The following is a 25,732-nucleotide window of genomic DNA, read 5'->3' as shown; positions in this document are numbered from 1 at the left end:
TCAATTAATGATCCTTACTGGTCGACAGTACGTAATTAGTGCTGGCAACGGGGACAAATCTGTTCTGCGGGAGCGTGTCTTTGCTCGGGTTGAAAGCGGTCGATTGGTGTGGTTGGAGAGGTCAGATCGCCCGGGTCGAATCAGACCAGGCCAGACCATGCCAGAGAGGTCAGCATCTTGATGGATCGTGACGCAAACGGAACGGCCCGTTTTTTCCTTTCTTTGGGAGGGCCCTGTGGCTGATGTTTTGGCTCGTTATTCTGGCCCCATCGCGCGTTTGGCCCGATGTCGTACATGCGTTGCAGGGGTGTCTGGTCCAACATTGGAGAAGCCATCCGCTCAGATAGACACCCGATCACAACACCGCCAGGCCTCTCAAAACGGCCTTGTTTACCGCCCTGTAATCGTCGGCCATCCGCATGCCCACACGCACCCTCAATGACAAGCGTGTGCCATGCCATGCCAGTCCTGCTCGTACAGGTCACAGTGACCTGCTAGCCGCAATCCGCGCCTCTGTTGCCGACTGTATTCCAGACCTCGCTCCCTTGCCCCCCTGGACAATTAAACATATAGACACTCTCAACCGAGAAGCATGGCGTTGGAACCCACAGGACAACGCATACCCTCCCCCCCTCCTTCCCGGGTCTAGATCAACATAACCTAGACGAACAAGGATCTGATCAGTGCAGGCTGAAAAACAGGCTAGGGAGTGGTACTTAGCCATGAGGACGATGATGACCGGTGTCGAGATACATTGACAGTGAGACGGTCGCTCCCTGGACCATCGAGGCCATCGCTTTGGCCGGCTTGTGAGCCACAGATAGTAAGGCAGAAACAACAGTGCGTCATGTCATCCCGGATCAGGAAGGCCCTCGTCGTCGTGGCCGTTGTTGTTGCTGTTGATCCCTTCTCCCCGTTCCCTGGGACTTGTGTGTCTCGAGGCAATGCTGCGTCAGAACACACTTCCGTCCCATCCAGAACAAGGTGTCTGCGGCCTGGGCGCGCCCCAACACCCCACGCTTCTGTCACCACCCATCTCCGAGGGATGATGAGCTTCCCGATCACATCTCCTAGCGTGAGATGATTGTGGAGGCGGGTGGCTCCCATCCTTGACCTGCCTCCGTTTGCTTTTCCCATACCCAAGCCCGCGCCACTGGATGGGTGGTGCCTTTTCTTTTTCTGGCCAGACAACGGAACGGCTCGTCACTTTTCGGGCTCGTGCCTCGCGCGTTTCTCGCAGGTCACAAAAGGCCTTGGTGCCTGATCGACACGAGGGCTTGACCCTCTCCGGTTTCCATGCCGCAGCCGCCAGGCCCTATGTCACAAAGTTCCATGGTCCAGAATCGTGCACGGTTTCAAACAAGCCGGGCTGCACACTCGCGAGCAGAGTAGAGGATGCCGCAGCAAGAACAACACACAGCGTCTCCTCTGCCCCCTTTCCTGCCACTGTCCGGATCTGTCCAGAAGGCCGCCACCTCACCCATCTCGTCATTCGCCTGTGGGTGTGAAGCGGCCCCATATGCCTTGCTTGCCTGCTTGCCTGCTTTAGCAGAAAATACTTCAGACAAGATTCTTGGTACTGTCCCCAGTGTTCACCCGAGCGGATGATGGTCTCGACGTACCTTGACACACACACACACACTCACACACACACAAACGCACACGCACACGCACAGCTCACACACACACACACACACACACACATGCTGGCACCCACTCGCTCACTGCATGCCTCACCTCACGGAAACTTTGCACCACTTCCGAATCACCTGAAGGCTGGGGCTTCGGTCCCCCTTCTAACAAGGCCCCCTCCCTCTTCCACACTCTGGCTGGAAGAGAAAAAGGGGTCCTAGGACTTTCTGCCATGCGGGCTCGGGCTCGTCCGCAACTCAGCGGCCGCCACGTTGTCAATCTCCTCCAACCACCCGCATTGCCTGAAGATCCGCGAAAAGGGCAAAAGAGAGGGCATATGTGTCCCTGTGCCTAGCCGAGGGATCCAATTTGTGCACCCCCAGGTAGCCCTGTCCCCATCCATCCTTCGATAAAAGAGCTCCTTTGGGTGAGCTTGTCGTCGTCCGTCGTGGCCCGCCCGGGGTATGCGCGTGTGTGTGTGTGGGCTCTCTCTCTCTCTCTCTCGCTCCAACGTTCCCTGCCGATGGTTGCGGCAAATACGGCTCCCACATCTGAGAGGCTTATCTTGCCCCTGAGTGCATCGTCCTATCGGGGATGAGCCTTTTGGGAGACGAGGCGGGTTGAGACCAACCTCACTGCTGGCGAGGCATGAGAGGTGTGAGGCGGACTGGCACACGGCAAACACCTTCCAGTGATTCTGGCCTAATGCACGCAATGAGGAACAAGTCTCCCTCAGAGTCGCATGCGGGATCCCATCTCCACTTCTTGGAAATGCTCCCAAGCCGGTGTGCTTTCTCTCAAGCTCCCCCCCGGCCCATAGCTGACGATGTCCCACCCTCCCTCCTGGCGTCGTGGAGAGCTGCATAGGACGTTCGACATCAGCACTTGGTTATCGGGTACTGTGACCTTCGTTAGCTGCACGGTGAGCTGTCTAGAGTCCACCCCGGTAGCCCACGCTCGAGCTATTCTGCGCTCTCTTCATTTGGAGAAGCCCGGAGGTTGTCGATGCAACCGGCAAGGGATAGAAGCGATACAAGAGCCCAATCAGAACTTGGCCCCCATCTTACTGGACAGGGCAGGCGGCAAAAGTGCGAGTGGCGAAAGCAAATCAACCTAAATAGCCCCGTTTTCTTTCATGCAAGGACGGTTCTCTGCAAAGGGAGTTGCATGCCTCCAACGGGGTCCGTAAGAAGTCAAAATGACAAGGAGGCTAGAGTTTGTGTTGTAGTAGCAGAGAGAGGTTTCTGACAAAGTGGAACCCCCTTGTTCATGTGCAACACTCCGCTAGTATCCGCAAGTGTTGGTTGCAACTAGTTAGACTTTTCTGTCCGGGGATTTGGTTGGAGCAGCAGAGCAAACGGAAGCGGTTGAGGAAACCTGCGGAGAAGCAAAAAGAGAAAGAAAAAAACCGAGGTGATGGCTGTCAAGCATACGCCACTCGGCAGCTACTGTATAATGATGAAACGTAGGCTTGAGCTCTTATTGAGCCCAAAAGCAAGAGCAAAGTACTATGTAACCGTCCGTGGCACCATCTGGAGGAGTTAATCTCCAAGATGGCCACATAGGCATAGGGGGGGGACAGGAAAAGGCAAGGACTTCGGCTACGTGCTGCAGACTAACGGATCCAAGCGCGTTGGAGACAGGGAAATCTTCATGCAGGGTAAATGCATGCTAATAAAGCAAAGCGTGGTTGGAACAAGTGGAAGCACGCACCTCCAACAACCCCCCAAAAAAGCAAGGTCCTGTCTGTCGGCCACACCCCCCCTCCCTTGTACGGAGACTGCGTTGCACTGGCGATGGCAATCTGTGCAGTGGGCGGTCCGCGTCGACTCGACATGTAGAACGGTGGGGATGTCCCAGCAGCCGGTCAAATCTACGGCCACGATCAACGTGGCTCCATCCGACTTGGGTCTGAAAACGGGCTTGTTGGACGGCAAACCACAAGGATTAGCGTCTGTCGGCAAGGCCCAACGTCTGCCAGGGTGGCACCCGGCACAACGGGAGTAGATGGATCCCCCCCGGCCAGAGACGATCTCGGGCACAAGTGCGGACGCGGAGGGCCAGAGGAGGAGAGGCCCTCGTGTACCTAGGTACACGCGCGCGCCTGTGAATCACACTGGGGTGCTCCTCTGCGTTGTCTCTGCCGGCAAGCACGACGTGTCGGGTGTGGAAGGGGCCATGTTGAGGAAGGGAAAAAGATGGGCTCTCCTTTCTTCATCAGGTATAAGAATGCCTCTCTGTCCGTCCACCAGTTGTCCAACTCTGTCTGCTAGTCCATCATTGTTGTTCTTCATAGCTCAGCGCAAAGTCAAGGTGTTCAGAGAGACAGTGTACTCGTCGACATACACCACTGGCACACTTAGGCGAATACACATACACGATATCAAGACAAGAGACAAAGATAAATCCTACAGCTCTCCCTTCTCTTTGGCAACAGCTTTGGTGGCCAAGACTGTAAGTCAGTCCCGAATCCGGCCCCTGAGAGAGCACTCCACCCTTGCGTCGCATCACTCGATGTCCAGTGCGCTAACAGTCTGCAGCGTTTCGTACAGTGCGGAATATCTTCACCTCGGAACCTTCCACGGAACATCAGAGCAGACCGACCAAGGTCCCGCCTATCAGGGAGTATCTCAGCAACAAGGCCAACGACAACATGTGCTACTACGAGCAAACACGGTGGAGATGCGGCTACTGGAGATGGGGAAACTTTCGCCAGCAGTGCACCAAGGAGTACCGGACCGGAGAGACATGCGGACTCAAGCTCGTCTACGACACCATGTACAACAACTCGAAATGCAAGCTGTGCGAACAGATGGAGAAGAAGGAACGGCGCTGGACGAAGATGGCCCAGGACTTAGAGCGTTGGAGGCGGGAGGGAAATCGGAGGGCGACGATCGAGAAGACCGAGGGCGACATGCAGGACCTGCGTCACCAGATCAACAAGATCTGGCTGGACCACCAAGCGCGGCAGACCGACATGTCTTGATCAAAGGCAGGACTAGGCAGGACTAGGCATCCGGTAAGAAGCGCTGATCGTACCGGGTTTAGAGATGCGAAGCGGCGATGCTGACCCAAGCGGTGGGATAGATGTCAACGAGGGAAGTCGAAGAGCTGGCAAGGTTGAAGATGGCGGGTATTTTTCAAATCATTTCTCTATTTTCGCCCGGCGTGCTGCATCGTTAGGGCTGGCCTGTTGCGTGTTTTCCGGACACGTAGGAGCGGCTGCAGAAGGGGAGGCACGCCCCGTCAGCTGTTCCTGGCCGTTACTTTTTCCCAATGGTTATTCCTAACTTTTGACTGGCTTCGTTCGATCCTTTTGCCCTCGACTGTGGCGGCGGCAGCGTGGCGGACGGAATGGGATGGATGGGCGCGGCGACACAGGAGCCGGCAGACGAAACAACACAGAAAAATATCGTGAGAAACAAGAGCTCCAGAATGGACCAGCAAGGTTGAAAACAACAGACAGGCCAGCATCGAAACAGAATGGCTCGACAGGTCCAGCTGTCGGACAAGAGTGAGCGAGGATCGGGGGCTTTTTTTTCCTGCAAGGGCTGCTTATTTTTCCAAGGAAGAGCGGTGTGCTTCAGCTGTCGACCTACCTACTGCACCTTACAGTCACCCTTCCGGGGTTCTGAAGGCCACAGGAGGGCAGCCAGGGACGGCGACAGGCACTGCTTTGTTGTAATTTGTACATATATGGCGTTCTGTAGACGCGCACAAGATCAATCGTGTATAGTGCCGCGCTTCCGCACTAGACCAACACCACAGGTGTCCAGATGTGTCCAGATGCTCGATTGCGGCCTCAACTTCGGAGTGGTAACCCATGAAGCATTTTGCAATGCCACAGTGCCGCGGACAGAGAAAAAAAGAGACGGCGCATTACAGACCCCTGTCACTGTCCACACGACAATTCCGGAGCGTCGCCCCGTCTCCGGCCAAGAATTCCTGCGATACATGCATGGCGAAGGCCCGCGCTTCATCGTACACTGGACAGCAGCAAGAGAAGAGACAGAAGCAACGGAAAACTGACCAACTATGACGTGAAATCGGCAGATCGCGACAGAGCTCGAAGGGCAGAAGGAGGGGCTTGTGCCGTGAAAGGTGGGATGGGAGCTTCATCGTAGTGGGGTGTACATACATGAGCCTGGCAAGGGACAGGCTTCCCGCAGATGCCTCATCTGGTAGGTAGGCAGTGCAGTGCCCTTTGGCCTTGGCTTCATCCATTCTTGCAATGTGTCGTAATGCAGGATGGTCCACAACCAGCAGGGGTTGCGGGCCACGGCGCGCGAGCAGGCCAGCGCCGTCGAGGGGAAGAGCACACAAGGATGGAAGGCAGCGTCACTGAAGAATTGCTGGACTGTAGATCTGATTGGTCACGGAAATGCCTAGGATCGTCTGTTCCAGCAGACTCACGAATGGGCGGCACGGTCCTGGATGGGCGAGGAAAGCTCTCTGGCTCACCAGGGCCGAAGACATTGAATCGATGACCGGTCGTGTCCAATTCGCCCAACACCCTTGCCAAGCGCGGCGCACAGACTCCCGCAGAAGCCCGAGTCTAGAAGACCCAAGGAAGAAAACCCCAGCATGATCCATGGCGGATACGGCACGCACACACACACACACAACCCCTCCACTTTCAGCCGACAGGAAAATGAAACTCGGGCCTGCAAAACAGACAGGACAGTGTCAAGGAGACGGAAAAGAAAGGCACTGGGACTAACATGCCGGCGTCCACAAAAATCGGACCAGCCCGACCTTCAAGGCTAGATCTGCAGGCCATGATTTTAAAAGCCCCCACCGCGAAGCACCGTCAGCGCCGACGTGCACGTGGCCGTCGCTCAGTGGGCGTCGAGGGCGAAAAGAGGGTTCTGCAGCTGCACCGTCGCTTGACGAAGACGCTCGGACTACTGCGAGGCCGCTTGGAAAACTCCCCTAGTCAAACCCTGGCCGAGTTTTCACAAAGGAAATGGTAGGTTGTTTTCGTACCGGGGGAAATCGTAGGCCACGGAACTCGAGAATCCTCTTTGGCCTGTCTTGGAAATTCCTCCGCAAAATCACCAAAATGCAATTGCCTGTCGAGTGACCTCTGTGGCTGGCTTGGAGCCGTTTGTTTGTCAGGTATTTTGATCCGCTGGTACGGGGTTGTTGCTGGTGGGTATCGAAAGGAAAATATAACACTAAAAAAACCATCCTTCACACACTGCCTGCGTCTGAGCAAGCATCTGCTGTGGTGTCCCCGCGACCGCCAATGCCGGCTGGGCCTATGAAATGGCATCGATGGGCCAACTCATGACCGGGGGATCCCAGCAGGGCAGTACCGGCCGGCTGGGTCGACCTTGTCGTCATGCAACCGCCGCTGCTGCATCTGCAAAGTTGCCGACCAGTGGTTCGCCGACCTCAGCCTTGACGGGCGGTACGCTGCGCTGCATCTCGACCGTATCCTCCTCCTGCAATGTCCAATCAATTCTCGCGTCGGCGGCAAGATCGTCCACCGAGAGCTTGGAGAGAAGGGTCTGATACCGGGCGAGCCGGGCGTCCTGGCCACTCGGTGCATATGCAGCCGGCGTGATGCGTGCCACACCCTCCTGCGGCGCAATCTCGAAGATGTCGACCATGTTACTGCACGTCATCCATGTCAGCTCTGCGTATCGTAGCAACAGCAACACCGAACTCTCGGAGAAAAGAGGGGGGCAGCCTACTCGGATGTACGGGCTACCACTCTCTGCAGAGCCTCAATCTCTCTCTGGACCTCCATCGGGTCATCATGCCCATTCTGTTGCTCCCCAAAGCTCCCATATTGAATGCCGTTCGGGTCGTCGAAAAGCAGGCGGGATTCTTCGTCCTATTGAAGGGCCAGGCCGCTATTTAGCATCGCCGTGGACAGTCCTTGGGGATGGTGCGAGCCCGAGGCTCCTCGTTGGGCACCACTCACCTCGTCATAGCTATCCTTACGCCTGCTCCCCAGGCAGGAGGAGCAGATGCCCATACTTGCGTAATAGTTCTAGAGGCGCACCAACCTCAAGCGCTGAGGAATGGCGACAGCGGGATGGAAACGCAGGTAAGGGATGACTTGGTTGGCGCGTGGCAGGTCTCCTTCGGGGGGAGACTTAGCGATGGGACACCATGCGCTGGCGACAGCAGAGCGGGGAGAGAGAGCGACTAGAGTTCTTGCTCTGGGTCAAGTCGGAAAGGAGTGTCGTAGGCGATGTCGCCCTTGCTAGGACTTGGTTGTGTCTGGTCTTGGTTGGAGATGACGGAGGTTTCAAGCTCGCCATACTGCAGGAACCGCCTAGCTAATTTCCCAGCCCAAACACGGGCGCGTGAGGCAGTTTGATTGGCTGGCTGAGGCGTGGGGTCGTGCCATGGGTTGTGGCAGTTGGCAGCTGGCACTTGACAGGCGGCTGAGCCGACGTCAAAGCCACAGTGTGGCGCCGGGCCTTGGCATCGAATTCCCACGAACATCCCTTTGCTCACCTCCCTCTCTCCCTCTCGAGCTATCATCCTCCCTGTTCCTCTTTTGGTCCTCGACTCCCTTACTTCATTCTATGTTTCCCACCTTTGGTGTTTGGCTCTATTGAATATTGATTCCAACCTCCCCCCTACCGGATCCCTTCTTCATCAACCCATCAGCCCTCACTTTCCCCCCTGTTGGGCCGATGACCCAACTTCTGCAGCATAGACGGGGCTTTTCTGTGGGATCTTGTTCGCCCAGGCACTGAACCTATGCACCCTTTGAAGCTCTTTCGCCCTGAATCCAGGCACTCCTCCCACCTGAAACTCTCCCCTTCCTACAATAGACTATGAGTTCTTCAATATATCATTTCTGCTCCCTTGGAAACGCTCTCCTTGAATGCATCATGCTGTCCCAGGGCAGGGCGGCATCGTCTCTATATGAGGCGGCGCCTCCCACGACATGTCTGACCGATATCACAGCACCAAGACCATTTGACGACACACCGGCCAGTCACTCACTCAGCTCCAAATTCTCTCCTCGCCGGCCCTTCTATCCCATCACTTAGACTTGATCCCACCCACGCACAGCCAATCCCCTCCATCAATATGTCTTTGAGGAGTAGCATCGTGGCCATGTGCCTTGCCCTGGCACCCGTCTACGCCGCCAACCCCATGACCTGCGAGTGCCCTGCCAGCGGAGCTTCCACCAACAGCGTCGTCACCGTGACCGAGACGCGCACCGCAACCAACGACCCGCCCGTCTCTACCGTCATCCAGACGGTCACCAAGCCTGCCGACAACAACAACGGCGGCGGCGGCGGCAACACCAACGTCCACACCGTCACTGTCAGCAACGTTGTCACCGAGACCCAGACGGCCGTCGTCACCGTCACGCAGACTGCTCCTCCTGTCGGCGGCGGCGTCAAAATCGTCACCGTGACGGTCACGAACACCTATACCAAGGCCGGCGAGCCCTCCACCGTCTACCAGACCGTCACCAACACCGGCGGCGGCGACAACACCAACACCAACAGCGCCTCCATGACGCCGCCAGTCACCAAGCCCCAGGACACCAGCTCCCCCACCGGCGGCAACAGCAACAGCAACAACCCGGCCACCACCACCGACTGCCCTCCCGAGGGTCCCGGCACCACCGTGGACATCACCATGACCACCAAGGCGCCCCCGACCACGATCGGCGACAACGGCGGCTACCCGACCACCACCGCGAGCGACCACCCCTTCACCTGCCACCACAACGGCACGTGCTACAACCACAGCGGCAAGCCCATCACCAACATCGTCACCTTCACCCAGACCGGCGACCTGTGCGGCGTCTCGACCCTGCTCGAGACCGTCTACAACACAATCACCGCCACCGTCGTCGTCACCGCCGACCAGCCCGCCCCCTCGTCCGGCTTTGGCGGCAACTCGACTGTCAACGGCACCTCGACGGAGGAGGGCGTCTCCCGCCTCAGGGCACGTAAGCTCCTCGACGTCAACGCCGCTGGCCATGTTGTCCGGAGGAAGTACTGAAGAAAAAATAAAAAGGGGCTTCTTGCGACTTCTCGTGGGCATGGCATTTGCATGGCATGTGGCAAAGGTTGAAAAACTGATGTGACACGCCATGTTCCTCCGGCGTTCTTGGTGGGAAATGATGGGATTGTTTTTTTCTTTTCCTTTTTCCTGTTCTTCTTATTTGCATAACGGTACCAACATTGCATAGATATCATCAAACTTAATCATATAGTAAAGGTAAGAGAAGGTGGGAGGGGGATGAGCACGAGGTCTCTGGACGATGAATTCATGAAACAATGGCGTGGCGGTGGTGCAGTATGATAGGTATTGATAGACGGAGTCTACTCCGTGCTTGAAAATTAATAGACATTTAACCTTACGACTTGCCTCCTGCACTTTGAATGTGACATGGGAATAAGAAGAACAAAACTATGGCAAAGCAAATAGTAGCCAAGATGGACAGGTTCCTTCACCTACGTCTAGGCCCCGAGATTGCAATCAAATGAACTCATCGCTGCCTACTTCATGAGATAGGTAGCGAACCCAAAGCTGGCCTCATCGGCCTCTACCTGCTGGGTATCCTGTGCCTCGGATAGGTATCGGTCAAATCCCAGAGGCTGGCCCGCTTCATTGTGTGGCTCTGTAAAGCCTGCCCGAGTTGCTGCATCGTGTTTGTACTGCCTGTCGCCCGCCGCTTGCGTGAGGGATTGCGACTCAAGCTTCTGGGTTGCAGGCAAAGAGTTCGTGGCCTTTTCAAAGACAGGCTACGGTAGTTCAGTTAGTACAGAGCCATTCAAACGGGGTATGGAAGCGTACGATTTGCGATTGTGAAAACACCGTGTCTTTTGCTTTCCTATGGGGCATCTTGCGCTGCTTCTTGGTTGCCGGACGCTTAGGAGCTGTGGCTTTGGCAACTTTGGTTCCTCGAGCCTGATTTTTGGTCGAAGGGCGCCCTGGTTTTCGTCCCTTATGAGCGTGGCCAGATACTGCCCCAATGGCTGGCAGATCATACATATGTCGACCCGGTCGTGACTCTGGTACTTCGTCGAGAGAGCTGGTTCGCTTGGTCTCACTCCCCTCCAATACCTTCGCATTCGCTTTGGGGGTCCGGTCTTTCTCAGACTTGGTGGGGGTTCGTTTCGGGCACACGGGCTCAGGAGCGTCCATGGCACTTACTCTGTTAGAAGCCCCTAATCATTAGCCGCTGGTCATTCATTTGAGACGCAGATGAACGTACGTGAGTTGGCTCATGACAAATGTGGAAAAGCCCGGTCTTTGGGCTAGGACGGTCTCTGCCGTGGTCACATCGTAGTCAAGGTGCCATCCAGAACCGAAGCGATCGGGATACCCGGCTTTGGGATATATCAAGAACATGTTGTACATCGGGCCTAGAAAAGTTCGGTTAGACACAGCGGCGAAGCAGCCGAAAAGGGTCTGGGTGGTCGAGTACCTGTCCAGCATGGCAAAGTCTTGAGGTTTTCGGCCATGTCACAAAAGGTGTCGCCTCCTGTTTGCATCTCAGTCCCAAGTCTGCCGATCCCGGACCAAGTGATGACAATCTCCTGGTTATGATCTTCATGATAGTAGAATTTGATTTTGAAGTATTCGACGAGGCTCTCGGGAGAATCAGCACGACTGTCGAAGAAACACAAGAGAAGTTTCACCAGACCAGCGTCCTCGATAACCGGGAAGATGCTACCCTCCTGCAGCGTCAAATCAGTCTCATGCTCCAGATACTACGGCTTGCTTCTGAGCCTACCAAAAGGTTGAGGAAATAGCCAAACTGCTTGTGAGGGTGTCGACGGGGAAAGAGAAAGGTGTTCGCGTCGAGGAAGCCGTCTTTCGGTATTTCTTGTGCAGGTCCGCTCGACTCGATAAGGTCTCGGAAAGCTGATTCGAAATGCTCGCGTGAGAGCTTCTGGAAGCATTCTGCTGGGAAAACGCCACTGGAGGATATGGGATTAGAGCGGACTATGCAGGCAGAGGGAATGGAAGGAAGTCAGTACCGAGTGAACATGAGGTTGCTGAGCTGCGGGCCGTCCATGTTAGTCAGCGGACCGCGCACGGGAAGGTAGGGTTGATGAAGGATCCTCACACAAGCTGTCAGGATGATCTTGAGTAACTCGGAGTCTCGCTGGCGACCCATAGCGGCGGATTGTGTGGTGGTTATCGCAGAATCGGCACTTGGATCTGATGTCGCTTGTGGTCTTGGGACGACCACAACGCATAAATGATTCAGGGCTGAAAGAGTAGGAAATATTCGAATGCGTGTCTGGTCGAGGATATTGATGGTATTTCGGGACCAATTGCCTGCTGCCTGACTGGCCTGACTGGGAAGGCACTTGGAATATCCATCTGCTTCGCGAGGCAGGAGCTACGGATGGTTTAGGAGTTTGGCTTTAGGCACTGGACAGGACAGTCCCAAATTGATTCATTTTCTGGACTTCAGTTTTACTGCCTCGTATGAGGGGGATGTTCGCTCGTTCCTGGGTCACCGTGAATTTTGGGAGCCCAATAACCACGCCGCGCAAGGAATGGTCCGTACAACGCCATCACAACTCTGATTTTGTGTAGTGGTTAGGTCATGACGACCTACAGAGATGACTCACGGGCACTGCGAAGTTTAACTACTTTACAACTTGTTTGACACATGAAACGAAGTTCTGCGGAAAGGATGCATTCAAGACCTGCAATTTGAAGGTTACGGGCTGCACGGCAATTGAAGTGATGAAATGTTTTCCCACGTGGGAGCACCACGGTTCTCAGCAAAAGTGGGCTTGAGCATATATGCTTAACAAGCTCAAAGTCCCTCTCGAAGTGCACGGCATTGCATTTGCTCTGCTGATCTTGGCGCTGGCGGCAAGTCCGTTTCTGAACAAGTTTGGTTCATTGGATGCTCCCGAGACGACGGGTTCTGTCTTGTCAACTCTGTGGAGTGAGTGCAGAGTTCAGTGATGACAGACAGATGGGTTTTGATACATTCCTCGGCAGCCAGAATGGCAAGTCGCAAGGCTGCAGCTGAAAAAATGAGCTGAGGAGGGTTATTGGTCTATCGAAAAATGAAACAACGGCAGGCAAGGCGAGGAGTTGTTTGACCCTGGCCAGCTGGACCTTTGAGGCAAGGGGGAGGACACAGCATGTCGGCTGGCAAAACAGCGCCCACACCGCAAGAAAGGGGGTTAGTAACATCAATGGATGCATGCTGGCTACGTGCTAGAGGCCCCTGAATCCCCGGTATTCAATTAAACGCGATACAGATGGTTCCGTGCGATGAGCTGGATGGGTCTGCATGAACAAAGGGACCAGGACGCGTCGTGATTCCATGTTCCTCCACCCAGAGATTGTCAGGGGCTGGCTGCGACTTTTTGACTACCGCGTTTTGGTGTTCGGGCGCGAGTGCAGCGCGCGGGCCGAGGCCAGGGTCAGCAATTGGGCCCGGCCAGTACCTCTGTACCAACCAACGGGTCGCCTAAACAGGCCTCTGGGCGCGTAAAACTGGGTACGGAAGCTAAAACCTCAGGTTCCCAAGTTTCTCGCGGTGCCATTCGCAGGCTAAGCTAATTCTGGCCATGAGACCGGCTGGTGGTGATAGGTACCCGCGATTGTTCGGCTCCTCCAGCCAAAAAAAAAAAAAAAGGAAAAAGAACAAGAAAACATCATGAGGCTGTGGCTGACCAAGCGCTGGCACTCTTGCGGCTTAGGTAATGGCCAGGCGCCACCAAGAGAGTGAGAGTGAGAGTGAGCCTGGTGACGCAAGGGCTTGCTTGCTTGCTTGATTGATTGAACTGCTAAGAACTGGCACCACTCGAGGGTCGACCTTGTTCTTGTACGCGGACAGGGTCTCTCGTTAGTCCAGGTAGATGAAGCTGGCGATGAAGGAGTGGCCGAATGATCGCTGTCGCGTGAGGCAAATCAGCGAACTACGTACTCCTACAAGTACAGGCACGTAAGCGTAAGGGGAGAGAGGCGAGGGAGCCGAGTCCACGTGAGTGGCTGGTGAGACGCCTCGGGGACTCTGCCTGCAGGCGGTCACGCCGGCGGCGGCTTACGAGAGTACCTGTGAAAAGGGAAGTGGCCGGGACGGCGGGTGGCAGAATTCTCTGCCTCTGTGCCCACCCTATTTCCTCGCTAGGGGCAAAAATAGAGAGGGGTGGAATTTTGGCAGGGGGGATGACGGAGTGACAGAGGGGGCGCAAGAGGTCACGTAGTTACCTAAAGTACTTGTAGTTCCGTACCTGTATTGCATCCATGGATGTCGGGAGACTGGAAGACTGGAGCGACCATTGGATTGATCGAGAACGCAAAGGAACAAGGCAGCGGAAGTGGGAAAATTCAGATCCCATCTCCAGAGTAGAGTGCATACTGGGAAGTCCCCATTCTTTTCGATCCCATCACAGGGGCCCCCCCCCCCATCCATGCCCATACCCCGTGCTCGTGCCTTGGCCCTGGTTCCATGGGCCACTTTTTTGCCCACTGTCAACCCCCTCTCGTCACGCTGAGCACCAGACCAGCACTGGAGTCAGTCTGGTCCCTCTGTCCGCCGCCATCCGCTTCCGCTTCAACAGAGGCGTCCATTCCATCTCCACCACCTGAAGCCTCGCTCACTCCTCCCACCACAACCACATCAACCACCACGGCTGTGTGGAATCGGCGACGCTCCTCCATACCCACACCCGCCTTCATCACCTCCCTCCCACCGCCGACCGACCACCTGCCCGGCTTCACTCACACACTGGGATTTCTTTTCGGGCGACAAGGTCAGGATCAGAATACCGACAAAGAAAACAGGACACAGACGAGCCAGACGTTTTGGGGTCATCGTCGAATAGCCACATCCTCTTCCCTCCCCTTTCCGCCCTTCGACCCCTGCAACAGCCGCCTCTTTTCCCTCCGCCTCTCCGCCTTTACCCCCTCTGCACCCGTGCCATCCCCATCTCATCCTAATCAATCTCCATCTTCGACTGCCTTCCCTCCCTGGCTGTACACCGGTGCCTTCCTGCCTACGCTCTAGCCCGCCGCCTTCTCTCCCCTTCAAAAGGCCTCGGTTGCCATCTTTCACGACCCGCGTCTAGCCACACCCCAAAAAGCGACCCCGGTCTTCAAGCAACACGCCAGCGACACGCCTCACTCTTCGTTCGACAGCAGGTCATGCCCATCGTAGGACGCCGGCTACATTAGAACTGCGTGTCCGCATCTCTGTCGGCACGCTCCTGCATCATCCCGCCGTCCTGTAGAGGCACCCTTGGAGCCTCGGCGGACGTCCCACCGCTCCGTCGGCACTCTACCTCGCCCAAACCTCCTCCCGCTTCTCGACGCAATGAGCACGCCGACGTCGGTCCAGAAGACCACCATGTCGGTGCGTCCGTCCTCCAGCCAGAGGGTCTCGGTCAGCTGGGATGAGCCCGAAAACAGCGTGAGCCACCGGGCTGCCCGTCTGCAGTTTGAAGTTGCCGAATGTGTCGAGACCAAGACCGTCACCACCACCACGACAACGAAGCGATCCTATCCGCCCTTCTTTGTCAAAGAACCCAGGTCTCTCCAGTCATTAGATACCAAGGAGTACCCCCTTGCCGCGAGACCGACACCGCCGGAACTCTCCAATTTTACTGTCGATCTTGGTGACCTCGATATCGAGCCTAGTTGGTTTGATAGCTCTTTCGAGGACGAACGGTCGATTGAAGAGGTTAGTTGCTCCCGGCACAAACGGACCATCTCGACTCCGGCTAACAGTGGCATGCAGAGCGTGGCTGAAAAGACCCTCGATTTCGCCGATGCACCGGCTCGTTCTGGCCTCGACACACCGATGGCCGACCCTTCCTCGCAACACGAAAAGCGCGTGCCTACCGATTCCTCAACCCGCAAGTCGAGCCGTCTGAGCCTCCGGACCACCACCTCCCCGAGCCTGGCCGCCAGCAAACGATCTACCCGTGCCAGCAGTCTTGCACACTCCCGTGCCGTCTCGGATAAGCTCCGTCGGGCGGTTGCCAGGAGAGATGTTGACCGGACTGGTAGATGTGCACCGGATTCCTATCTGGCCACGCCAGACACCACAGAGACTGTACCAGTCCTGGAACGGCCATCCAGGCTGAGGTCGCTGCCGCTCGATAGAAATGTGAATACGGCGGCTTCTTCCGCCAGCCAAGCCAACTCTGCTTACGAGGCAGCGAGCCCTGCCGGGAGCGATACGCATACCATCTTTAGCAGCGCGGTGGCCACCCCTCCTATCACGGATGCTGACGCCGAACCTTTCGCCGAGCCGGAAGATTCCCTCCCGAATGCAGGCCTTGGCCCCAGTCAGACCCGGCCTACCATCAACACGGTCGCTGCCCAGGATGCCACCCTCCCTAGTCCCCGACTGTCGCCCACGTTGGCCGCCGCTCAACTGCAACCCTTCCAGCAGGCTGAGGAAGAGGACGAAGAGGACGAGGCTGACGAGTCGACATACTCTCACGGCCTTGATCACCGCCACCACCAGCAGTACCTAGACGAGTCGCAATCGACGGTAGAGGCCGAGTCTATGGAACTCATCCTCCCCGAAGATCGTTTCCGGCCCCGACGGACGCAGACACAGCCCACGAGCATCTTGAACACGCGGGCCATGCTGGAGAGCTTCGATGCCATGCCGAACGAGGTCAAGACTTTTCTCATGTACCAGATGCTCCGGAGATGTCCCCGAAAGACGCTGCACATGGTGGCTGATGTCGTCAACCCGGCTCTCAAGTGCGACTTCCTCAAGCAGCTTCCCACGGAGCTGAGTCTCCACGTGCTCTCTTATTTTGACCACCGCGATCTCTGTCGAGCTGCTCAGGTCTCAAAACATTGGCGTAATATCGTCGATAGTAACGAGACTGGCTGGAAAGAACTGTTCGATCGAGATGGCTTCGAGCTCTCTCCTGGCGAGCTCCAGCGAGCCATTACCCAGGGCTGGGGCTGGCAGGACCCCGATGGACCAGAGGGGTGTGAGATAGATCTCAGCATGCATAACCGCCTGACATCGACCGAATCGGAGCTCATCCGGTCTTCTAAGACCGAGGTTGCCAGCAAGCAGCGATCGTCCAAGCGTAAGCGCGGATTCAACCAGTTCTCCAATTCCGAGCGATCCAAGCGACGCACCAGCACTCAAGAACAACCAAAGGATGACAAGCCGTTCGGCGTCATGAAGATGCACAAGTCAGAGGGACCCATCTCGGCAGCCAGCGCCGCTGCCATCGCCGTGCCCGATCCTCCCATCGGCCTCCCCAGTCTGAGAAAGCTTCACCTGTTCAAATCGCTTTACCGGCGCCACTACATGATCCGACAGAGCTGGACCAGCGGCAAGGTCAAGCCCAGTCATGTCGCCTTCGCGGCCCACCCTCGCCATGTCATTACTTGCCTACAGTTTGACGAAGACAAGATCATCACCGGATCTGACGACACCTTGATTCACGTCTATGACACCAAGACGGGCAAGCTCCGCAGGAGACTTGAAGGCCACGAGGGCGGCGTCTGGGCACTGCAGTATGAAGGAAATGTGCTGGTCTCCGGCAGTACCGATCGCTCTGTTCGTGTCTGGGATATCGAGAAGGGACTCTGCACTCAGGTCTTTTACGGACATACCTCGACCGTGCGATGCTTGCAGATTCTGATGCCGACTGATACGGGCAAAGTCAAGGACGGAAAGCCGGTCATGATGCCACCAAAGCCCTTGATCATCACCGGATCCCGCGATAGCCAGCTGCGCGTCTGGCGCCTACCTGAGGCGGGCTCGAGGCGATACATCCAGACCGGTATCCCGGCACAAGAGTCTGACTGCCCCTACTTCATTCGGATTCTGGCCGGACACACCCACTCGGTCCGTGCCATTGCGGCACACGGCGATACGCTGGTCTCTGGCAGCTACGACAGCACCGTGCGCGTCTGGCGCATCAGTACTGGCGAAGCTCTCCATGTTCTGCATGGCCATAGCCAGAAGGTCTACAGCGTCGTCCTCGACCACAAGCGAAACCGTTGTATCTCTGGTTCTATGGATTCGCTCGTCAAGATCTGGGATCTCGACACCGGCGCTTGTCTGCATACACTCGAGGGCCATTCCCTCCTGGTTGGTCTTCTTGATCTGCGCGATGAGCGGCTGGTCTCTGCGGCTGCTGACAGCACCTTGCGGATCTGGGATCCGGAGACTGGCAAGTGCAAGAGTACACTGATGGCTCACACCGGCGCCATCACCTGCTTCCAGCACGACGGGCGCAAGGTCATCTCTGGCAGCGAGAAGACGGTCAAGATGTGGGATATCCATACCGGAGAATGCATCCAAGACCTCTTGACCGATCTGAGTGGGGTTTGGCAAGTCAAGTTTGACGGCAGGCGCTGTGTCGCTGCCGTTCAGCGAGACAGCCTTACCTACGTAGAGGTGAGCTCCCGCCCCTTCTCCCTTTGTCATCACCAACTTGAAGCTTCGTACTGACTTCTTTTCTTCAGATTCTCGACTTTGGCGCTGTGCGCGATGGCAAACCACCAGAGGAACTCGGCAAGCGTATCCTTCTCAACGCCCCTGAGGTGCAGGCTCTTATGGAGGAGGACCTGTGAACAGTTCCCTCACCGTACCATTTTTATGGGCACACCACGACACGAATTTCAACGCGACTCACCTGACGACGACTCTAGGCCTTTTTTGACAGCACGAGACAGATCTCGGCTTTGGGCCAACGCATCACTCAGCACGACACACCGTTCTGTTTCCCTCTCGCTCGATTCATCAGCAAGCATCATGGCATTTGCTCCTCTCGGTATCAGCTTATCTCATCTCGATTCACATGCATTATCATGGGGCGTCTTGGAAGGACGGCAGGAAATACCGGTGGATATATTTTACTTTTTTTTTTCGGGGGGGGGGGGGGGGGGGGGGGGGGGACGGCATCCGGCTCAGGAAGACCGGAAATAGGTGGCGTTTTCGTCGGCATCGATATTCATTCCACCCTGGAGGAGGGGAGGGTTTTGATATCTCTATAATGTTTCAAGGGCAAGCAAGCCTCGCAAATACATTGATATTTTGCCTTTCAATGATTCTCGTACTTTTCACAGTGACATGCCCTCTTTGGACTTGATAGCTCCCAAATCGTGGTACCACTCATCACAGTAATTATATCGTGACTGCTACAGAACATGGACATCAACCCTGGTATTTAGCTATCTAGACATGCTATCGTCTGTGGTTTCGACCACGACATTGTGAATAACTGTTCCTCGAGAGAACGGATAAAAGAACAAAGGAGCTAGGCTGAGTCCATCTTGGTCCAAGCGGACAGGTATCGTGGTATCTGCAAATCCATGTACAAATCAAACCCTTGGCCGAGAACAAATAAAAGGAACAACACACTTGTGCTTTCCCCACTCGTAATTCCGTATTCATTCGACCAACTCTGGCCAGCCGGTCTAGTTGGTCCATCGATCATCGTGTACTTTTCCCTCAAACGCCGAAGCAAGCCATTTTGTTACATATGGGATCCAGCAAGACAAGTCAAGACAAATCATTTGCTGGTTCCACCACTCGTGATATACGGTAAGCCAAATTTACAGCCCTGGTCGTAAACAAGGTACAGCGTGTGTCATGTCGCCAGCTTTTACTCGACATCCGACATGGAGAGGTCGACAACCGAGGCCTCTCGGCCGCCAAAAGTCACGTCTTCGTCGTCCGAGTCGATGATGTCGGCTCCGCTGGTGCTGTGGCTGTCGATCCCGAGCCGCTCGATCTTGCGCAGGGCGTCCTCAAAGGTCTTCTCCTGGGTCTGCAGCACGTGGCGGCGGTTCGCGACTTCCTCATCCTCTTCCATCATGTCCTTCCAGATAGACTCCTCTGCTGCATAATGAGACGATTCGTTAGTCGAGCAAATTCCACGCGTGTTTAGTTCGATACATATAAGAGAAGGAGAGAAAGAGAGGGATGACAACATACCGGTGCTATCAGAGATGCCAAGATGGGCATTCATGAGCTGGATCATCGACGGCGCAACCTCGGGGAAAAGTGCCGAGGTGAAGTTCAGGCACACCGTGTCAATGAAGCGCCACGCAGCGGTCAGGTAGTAGCCGCGGACGTAGGCCGCGACGCCGAGCTCCGTCTCGTACGGATCAGGACCGAGCTTGGCACCCTCCTTGGCCATGCGGGCCTCCTCCTGAGCGCGCTGCTCCTCCGTCAGATGATCCCAGGACGCGGGTTTAGGATAGTCGACGTCGTCCAGCTTGTCCTGGTGCGCCTGCCAGCGCGAGTGGTGCCGGATGTGCCCCAGGACGCGGCGCTCGGCGTGCTCGTGGCGGAGGCAGGTCTCGTTGTCCAGCGTATAGAGCTGGAAGCTCTCTATCTTGTAGAGTCGAATGAGCTGGGCGCCGAGCTCCTTGCGCTTCTCGCGACAGAACCCGTCGATGACGGAGGTGGCCTTCTTGAAGACCTGACGGTTGCACAGGCTGCCGAGAGACTGGCCAAGGATGCTGAGGAGCTTATTCTGCAGCAACGCTATGGAGTTCTCAAGCAGGCCTTCGAGCGGCTCATCCCAGTGCTGGACGGCGGTCATGCAGAGCCGCACCTTGACTTCATCCGGGACGGTGTTGGGCATGCCCGGCTTGCTGCACCGGCGGATGAGTTCGCGCACGTCTTCCAGCGTCATACTAGGCCCGCCTGGACGAGTGGCACCCGTTCGCTTGCGTCTTGTCGGAGTCGCCAGGTTCGTCGTGGCCGCACCGCCGCGTCGGCTGGGCGTGATGGGCAAGCCGATGGGGTGCTCCTCGGTCTTGATGGCGCCGTTCGCGCCCCGTCGCCGCTGGGACGCAGGCAGCGCGTCGGCATAATGGTCGACTGATGCCTGGCGCTTGACGCCACTAGCTGGAGACTGGCCCAAGCTCCGGCTGCTGACAATTTCTAAGTCGTCCGTGGCATTGTCGGAGGCTGGAGCGCCGACCTTCAGCTTGTACTTGGGCTTCAGGAATAGGATATTGGCGCGGAACTTGTCCGCGATTCTCGCCCACTTGGCTGCGAAGTCCTGCGATTGCATTTGTTGAGTGAGGTTCTCCTCGAAGCGCGCAAGGTTCGTGCGGATGACTGCCTCGGGGTTGGGGGGCAGCTCGGGCAGTTGGGTAAGCTCCTGCTTGATGATCTGAAGACGGCTCTTGAGTTTCATCTGAAGCTCTGGAAGGCTCTTGCGGAAGGACTTGGAGAGAAGCTCAATAAGATATCGCTTAAGGCGCTCAACGCCGCAGCGATCCTCGTGGCGGTGGAACTCCCGCGGCCAAACCTTGTCCGAGGAGAACCGATTGAAAAAGGCCTCCTCAGCTTTGTGCTCGATTTCAAGGTTGATTGGCCCAGTTCCGATGGTCCGGCGGGAGGTGATAAAGTATCCAAGCTTGACCTTGTGCCGCTTGCCCTCCAGCATCTCCAACCACTGGGTATGGCTGCCCGAGCCTGGTGGGAGGAGGTCAGCCTTGGTCATGACGCCAATGCACCGGTTAAGTGCATTCGCCTTTCGGATGACAGTGAAAGTAGACGATGTCTGGGGGTCTGCGGTCATAGGAACGGCCCAGATGATGATGGCTTTCTGGTGCTCGATGTATTGCTTCGTGAGATTCTCCACGACTTTGATGAGGTACTCATCCTCGCCGTCAGAAGTGTTGACAATGAGGCCGGGGAGATCGTAGAAAGACAAGTCGGCCAAGCCAGGTCCCTGGATCTCCAAGGCGATGACATTAGGACTGAACTTTGCCTCCATGGGCAAAACAGCGCTGGTGTCCACATTCCTAGCGAAATCACCAGATCCCGGGATAAACCGGCGGTAGTCAGTGCTGGGGTTGAGGATGGCGATTTGAGCCCAGGACAGAGCCTTCTCGATGAGACCCGTATCGTTCTTGTCATCTATGGTCATGAACTCCTTGACCTCGCAAGTCTGTTCGAACCACGGAGGGAATGGGCACTCGTCGCACACGTCACTGGTCTCAATCTCGGTATCTTGAGGAGCATCGTAGTAGTAGTTGAGTTGCAACCGGATCTGGCAAGACCATCGAGGTCGCTTCGAGAGACGAATGTGGATGGGGCACCTGGTGCATGTGCCACCGCTGCGCGGCAGGCTCAGGCCGGCAATGGCGGACATCAAAGAGGACTTGCCAGCGCTCTGGTCACCGACGAGAACGAGCTCTGGAAGGCTGGCGACATGCTGGATGCCGAGATGCTGCAATTCGCCCAGGACGTTGTTGAAAGCAGTGACCTTCTCGTCAATATCTTTGAGCGGAAGACCGTTTGACACGAAGCTGTCGGTGAAGCTGGTCTGCTGGGCATCATCAGGGCTGATGATGGGGGCCTCAGGGAGCCGAGGGCGGATCTCCTGGAGACGAACGTCGCTGGCACCGACTGTCTCGGTGCCGACCACGGAGTTGGGTCGCGGAGGATGAACCCTGCTGCTAGCAAGGGTCGCTGGAAGCAGTTCAGTCAGTCTCAACCCAGCATCTTCCATACATAATGGCGGATGGGATGGTGGATGGGACTTACGAGCCTCGGACCTTCTAAGGCGAGAATCTGACACCTGAGAGCGCGGGTGCGAATTGTTTGCAACCTGGGGCTGATTATTCTGCTGTGGAGAATCTACATGAGGAGTCCCAGTGGTCGAAGCAGCTGACGACGAAGCCACAGTGTTGTTGGCGGAAGCCTTGGCGGCTGCGCGTTGCCGGCGGCTCGGGGAGCTCTGCACGGGCTCCTCCTTGATGACCGAGGGCATGCTGGACGGAGGTGTCTGCTCCATCATGTTGGTGTTAGTCGGACTGAGGCGGAGTGGGATGGATCCAGCTGTCATGTTGAGATGATGAGGAAAGCACTGCGGCTTGAAAAAGAGAGAAGAACGGTACCGTGATAATATCTCACAGAGGTATCAGAGGAATGAAACCTCTCAAGAGGCTGAGGCTGAAGTGAGATGCGACCAGACCCGATATCAATCACCCTGATCCTTGCGGCGCCGGCCGTTGGGTTGTGGTTGAAGGGTTGGTGGTGGATGAAATCAGGAGCGAGACCTGAAATTGGGACGGGAAACCCCGAATTTATTGAGAGGGTCAGATTGATGAAATCTGAAGATCAAAGCAAAGCTGATCTGAGGAGTCAGATCAAACTCAGATTCGACTCAACCGACTGCAAACAGCGACCATGGAGTTGGAAGATGGGAGGAAAAGAGGAAGTGGATTGCTCTCCTGAAAGCGCTGCGGGTGGGAGGGAGAGAGGCAAGTTTGCCTCCTGCTCGGCCCAGAGATCGATAAACAAGGATAAGAACTTGCAGGCAGGTAGCAGACCAGCTTAGCAATTCAGATCTAAGTCCAGAGTGAATCGAGAGAGCAGTTGATGCCGGCAATCTGAGAAAAAAGAGAGGAGGCTGGGGAGAAGGCAGACGGGACAAGGGGGGAGAGAATAGTGGGGCAGCTGCCTGGAAGCCCTGGTTTCCAGGTATGGAAGCACTGTTCACGCTCTCGCATCCAATTTTGTACGGGGAGCTGTGCACAGCCAATGTATCGGCTTTTGTCTGGGAAGAAGGTGGACTGATGAACCCTCTCCTTGTAGATGGTGAGCTGCTTTACATGATTATCTAAGGAAGAAGCTTAACTACATCACATCCCAGCCAACCCTGAGACCAACAGAAAAGTAAACAACTGGGAAGAAGAATGAATAGTAATTAGCAGGAGAGAAAAGATGATATTCCATCCTGACATCTTGAGAGTCAGTCTGTGAATCATAACCGATCGGTCTCTTGGTGAAACAGAATCGACAAGTTGATAAGGTGTAGTACTGTGCTGCTTGGTATTGTTAGCAATCGACTTTCAAGAGGTTGCATCACGCACGACTCCATGCCTTGCCACCACAGCTGCTAATTGGCTGGCGCGTTTCAGGCGCATGGTACCTGTAGAGAGACCCCTGAGCTTGGGCCTTTTGGTCCAGCCAAGGCCGGGTCGCGCATGTAGTCCCCGCCATGGGCGCACTAACGATGGAGGCCAAGGGGGCTTCTGAGCAAAAAAGAGTGACATAGCAACCATCGCAAAGAAGGCGAGCTGTCAACATCACCGCCACTACGATCTCCCTCCACAACTACACCCTCCTCTCTGGAGCTGCGCCTTTTCTCTCCAAGTCCTCAAAGTCATATTCACCCCCTGACGAAAACGACACCTCAATCTTTACCGCAATGTCTCTCCAGGTCCCCCTCCGGGAGAAGCATGCCCATGGCGGCCAGGCGGTGACCAAGGCGGTCATTCTGGTGGGTAGTCGATCGACACCTTGAGCTCTCAGCAGACCTGCCATTGAGCAGGCAGAACAAGCTCAGATTGCTAACACCATTACTCTGCTGAACAGGTCGGTGGCGCATCTCGAGGCACTCGTTTCCGCCCGCTCTCCCTCGACGTTCCCAAGGTGAGTTGCTGCTGTCGCCCCTCTTGCCTCTCGAAGATCGCCGCATCTGTACCCCTCGCAGGCCCCAACATGCAAGCGACACTGTTCACATGCTAACGATGCGCCTCCTCGTCTTGACAGCCTCTCTTCGACGTTGCTGGCCACCCTATCATCTGGCACTGCCTGACTGCCATTGAAAAGGTGCCCTCAATCCACGAGGTCTACCTCATCGGCTACTACGACGAATCTGTCTTCCGCGACTTCATCAAGGACGCCGCCCACCACTTCCCCAACCTCTCCATCAAGTACCTGCGCGAGTACCAGGCCCTCGGCACCGCCGGCGGCCTCTACCACTTCCGCGATGCCATCCTCAAGGGCCGCCCCGAGCGCCTCTTCGTCCTCAACTCGGACGTCTGCTGCTCCTTCCCGCTCAACGAGATGCTCAAGCTCTTCAACGAGAAGGACGCCGAGGCCGTCATCCTCGGTACCCGCGTCAGTGAGGACGCCGCCACAAACTTTGGCTGCATCGTCTCCGACAACCACACTCGCCGTGTCCTGCACTACGTCGAGAAACCCGAGAGCAAGATCTCCAACCTGATCAACTGCGGCGTCTACCTCTTCGCCACCGAGGCCATCTTCCCCTCCATCAAGAGCGCCATCAAGCGCCGCGCCGACCGCCCCAACCGCCTCGTCTCCTACCCTTCCTCGGACAACCTCGAGAGCAGCTTCATCGAGTACCAGAACGACGACGATGACGACGAGGGCCGCCAGAACGAGGTTATTCGCCTCGAGCAGGACATCCTCTCCGACATGGCCGACAACAAGCAGTTCTTTGTCTACGAGACCAAGGACTTCTGGCGCCAGATCAAGACGGCCGGCTCGGCCGTCCCCGCCAACGCCCTCTACCTGCAAAAGGCCTGGCAGAGCGGCTCCAAGGAGCTCGCCCAGCCCAGCGCCAACATCATCCCGCCCGTCTTCATCGACCCGACCGCCCACGTCGACCCGACCGCCAAGCTCGGCCCCAACGTCTCCATCGGCGCCCGCGCCACCGTCGGCGCCGGAGCCCGCGTCAAGGAGTCCATCGTCCTCGAGGACTCGGAGATCAAGCACGACGCCTGCGTGCTCTACTCCATCATCGGCTGGAACAGCCGCGTCGGCGCCTGGGCCCGCGTCGAGGGCACCCCACAGCCCGTCACGAGCCACACGACGAGCATCGTCAAGAACGGCGTCAAGGTCCAGGCCGTCACCATCCTCGGCAAGGAGTGCGCCGTCGGCGACGAGATCCGCGTGCAGAACTGCGTGTGCCTGCCCTTCAAGGAGCTCAAGAGGGTACGTTTCTGTTATTTTTTCTTTTCTCCTTCCAGATGAATCTTTTAGCTGATCGTGATCGTTTTCTGTCTAGGATGTCGCCAACGAGGTCATCATGTAAACAGCGCCGCTTACGAGAGGCTTGTTCGCATGGTGAGAACAGGAGAAGACGGAAATCGGGGACACGTTGTACCGCGGTGGATAATACCAAAACAAAAAAGACGTAGGAGGGAGCGCGATCAGGACAGGAATCGTCGTCATGTGTGGCCTAATACGAACTTGAATCTATGAGGAGGAGAACCGCAGGTCCATCATCCAGTGCATTGCGATTTTACTCGTATCCGAAACTTCGTCTGGATCTGGATCTGGATCATCACTCTCTGCTTTTGTTCTTCACTACATACATGCCAGGGATGACATCACGATTGGGATTGATGTAGAGATCAT

General features: G+C 56.2%; 7 protein-coding genes across 7 annotated transcripts; 4 read left to right on the top strand and 3 right to left on the bottom strand.

The window, feature by feature from the left end:
• Window positions 1–3,861: 3,861 nt before the first annotated feature.
• E0L32_005858 (uncharacterized protein) lies at window positions 3,862–4,618 on the top strand (the record flags this gene model as incomplete). The annotated part of the gene is made up of 3 exons (XM_031140426.1): window positions 3,862–3,871; window positions 3,929–4,090; window positions 4,173–4,618. 3 exons carry the CDS (start codon window positions 3,862–3,864, stop codon window positions 4,616–4,618), a joined length of 618 nt encoding a protein of 205 aa, XP_030995366.1.
• Window positions 4,619–6,974: 2,356 nt separating this feature from the next.
• Window positions 6,975–7,618, bottom strand: E0L32_005857 (uncharacterized protein; the record flags this gene model as incomplete). Its single annotated transcript, XM_031140425.1, has 3 exons — window positions 6,975–7,251; window positions 7,332–7,474; window positions 7,565–7,618. The coding sequence occupies 3 exons, from the start codon at window positions 7,616–7,618 to the stop codon at window positions 6,975–6,977; spliced, it is 474 nt and encodes a 157-aa protein (XP_030995365.1).
• Window positions 7,619–8,691: 1,073 nt separating this feature from the next.
• Window positions 8,692–9,621, top strand: E0L32_005856 (uncharacterized protein; the record flags this gene model as incomplete). The annotated part of the gene is made up of 1 exon (XM_031140424.1): window positions 8,692–9,621. One exon carries the CDS (start codon window positions 8,692–8,694, stop codon window positions 9,619–9,621), a length of 930 nt encoding a protein of 309 aa, XP_030995364.1.
• A 500-nt stretch (window positions 9,622–10,121) lies between these two features.
• E0L32_005855 (uncharacterized protein) lies at window positions 10,122–11,749 on the bottom strand (the record flags this gene model as incomplete). Its single annotated transcript, XM_031140422.1, has 6 exons — window positions 10,122–10,367; window positions 10,420–10,780; window positions 10,841–10,991; window positions 11,054–11,306; window positions 11,363–11,549; window positions 11,610–11,749. The coding sequence occupies 6 exons, from the start codon at window positions 11,747–11,749 to the stop codon at window positions 10,122–10,124; spliced, it is 1,338 nt and encodes a 445-aa protein (XP_030995363.1).
• A 3,171-nt stretch (window positions 11,750–14,920) lies between these two features.
• E0L32_005854 (uncharacterized protein) lies at window positions 14,921–18,165 on the top strand (the record flags this gene model as incomplete). Its single annotated transcript, XM_031140421.1, has 3 exons — window positions 14,921–15,286; window positions 15,344–17,989; window positions 18,058–18,165. The coding sequence occupies 3 exons, from the start codon at window positions 14,921–14,923 to the stop codon at window positions 18,163–18,165; spliced, it is 3,120 nt and encodes a 1,039-aa protein (XP_030995362.1).
• A 1,034-nt stretch (window positions 18,166–19,199) lies between these two features.
• Window positions 19,200–22,358, bottom strand: E0L32_005853 (uncharacterized protein; the record flags this gene model as incomplete). Its single annotated transcript, XM_031140420.1, has 3 exons — window positions 19,200–19,435; window positions 19,532–22,030; window positions 22,106–22,358. 3 exons carry the CDS (start codon window positions 22,356–22,358, stop codon window positions 19,200–19,202), a joined length of 2,988 nt encoding a protein of 995 aa, XP_030995361.1.
• Window positions 22,359–23,774: 1,416 nt separating this feature from the next.
• E0L32_005852 (uncharacterized protein) lies at window positions 23,775–25,406 on the top strand (the record flags this gene model as incomplete). Its single annotated transcript, XM_031140419.1, has 4 exons — window positions 23,775–23,846; window positions 23,942–23,998; window positions 24,119–25,306; window positions 25,380–25,406. The coding sequence occupies 4 exons, from the start codon at window positions 23,775–23,777 to the stop codon at window positions 25,404–25,406; spliced, it is 1,344 nt and encodes a 447-aa protein (XP_030995360.1).
• Window positions 25,407–25,732: the final 326 nt, after the last annotated feature.

This window comes from Thyridium curvatum (genome assembly GCF_004353045.1).
Source record: "Thyridium curvatum strain D216 chromosome Unknown NODE_32_length_403697_cov_78.906415, whole genome shotgun sequence".
Taxonomy (NCBI): Eukaryota; Fungi; Ascomycota; class Sordariomycetes; order Thyridiales; family Thyridiaceae; genus Thyridium; species Thyridium curvatum.
The sequence above is the reverse complement of the archived record's forward strand: the minus strand, read 5'-3'. Positions and strand labels throughout refer to the sequence as shown.